The sequence below is a fragment of the Austrofundulus limnaeus genome, unplaced genomic scaffold (genome assembly GCF_001266775.1).
Source record: "Austrofundulus limnaeus strain Quisiro unplaced genomic scaffold, Austrofundulus_limnaeus-1.0 Scaffold434, whole genome shotgun sequence".
In the NCBI taxonomy this organism is placed as follows: domain Eukaryota; kingdom Metazoa; phylum Chordata; class Actinopteri; order Cyprinodontiformes; family Rivulidae; genus Austrofundulus; species Austrofundulus limnaeus.
In genome coordinates, this window is record NW_013952836.1 from 330,586 (window position 1) to 331,675 (window position 1,090).

Here is a 1,090-nt window from a genome sequence, read left to right on the forward strand (position 1 = left end):
TCATTTTACTTCTCAAATATCACTGTTTGTTCCCTATATGATATATTTAATTGATTTTTTAAATCCAAACAATCAATGATTTATAAGGTAAATCAGGAAAATTAACAAGGCTGCCCAAACCTTCACAGCCCACTGTATGACAGCAGAGGGTAAATTTCTACGTTCTGTCACATATACAGCTCTACTTCACCCCGTCATCTCTTCAATAAGCCACGCCCCTCACCTTCTGTGCAGCGGACGAGTCCTGCGACAGTGTGTCTGTATCATACATGGACTCCAGAGCTTTGAGAGCCAGGTCCGTCCGTCCCAGCTGCTGCTGTATGGTGGCCAGAGAGAGCCGGGCCTCCAGGTGCTGCGGCGCCATGTCCACTACCTTACTGTAGCTTTCAGCTGCCTCCTTCATGTGTCCCAGAGCGTTCAGACACTCTGCAACACAACAGTAACACACAACTGGTNTCACAGCTCTGTGACCTTTCATACATAATACATAGTATGAACAAGACAACAGTGGTTGAAGTACATCAAACACAAAGAATGAACAACAATCCTGWGTGTACATTATGTAAACACATGACAGTGATGGGGTCAAAGGTCAGACTGACTGACAGCTTCCTGTGGTCTGTCATGGATGGACAGGCTGCACCAGTCAGGGTCACTCCTGCAGAAACTCACTCAGGCTCTACTAGGGGTGGGCAGTCCTGGTCCTGGGGGGTCTCAGTCCTGGTCCTGGGGGGTCTCAGTCCTACATGTTTTACATGTTTCCTGCTCCAACACACCTGATTCAGTCACTGAACTACCTCTTCATGTTCTGCAGTATGGAGGACCGACACTGACATAATTAGAAATAAAAGCAGAAACAGATAAATGAACCTTTAAACAAATAAAAAAAAAATTAAAATGCACCAAATAAATTAAAAAGGAGAACTTCACCTCATGTTTTATAATTTAATTCACCTTCATATTTATTTTTCCAACTTAGTTCCAACAAATTTTATATTTTAACACATGATTTAAATTTGAATGTTTTTTAATATATATTTTAGTTTTTCCTTTTACTTGTACATGCATGTGTGTCTCTTGAATGCATAAG

General features: G+C 41.6%; 1 protein-coding gene across 1 annotated transcript in view; it reads right to left on the minus strand.

Annotated features, from left to right (window-relative positions):
* The window catches only part of gtf3c3 (general transcription factor IIIC, polypeptide 3), a gene marked incomplete at its 3' end in the record, with an annotated part of 34,276 nt that overhangs the window by 14,249 nt on the left and 18,937 nt on the right, over positions 1-1,090 (minus strand). The window contains 1 exon segment of the mRNA XM_014024659.1: positions 224-426. Within this exon segment, the coding sequence (XP_013880113.1) occupies positions 224-426 (203 nt within the window).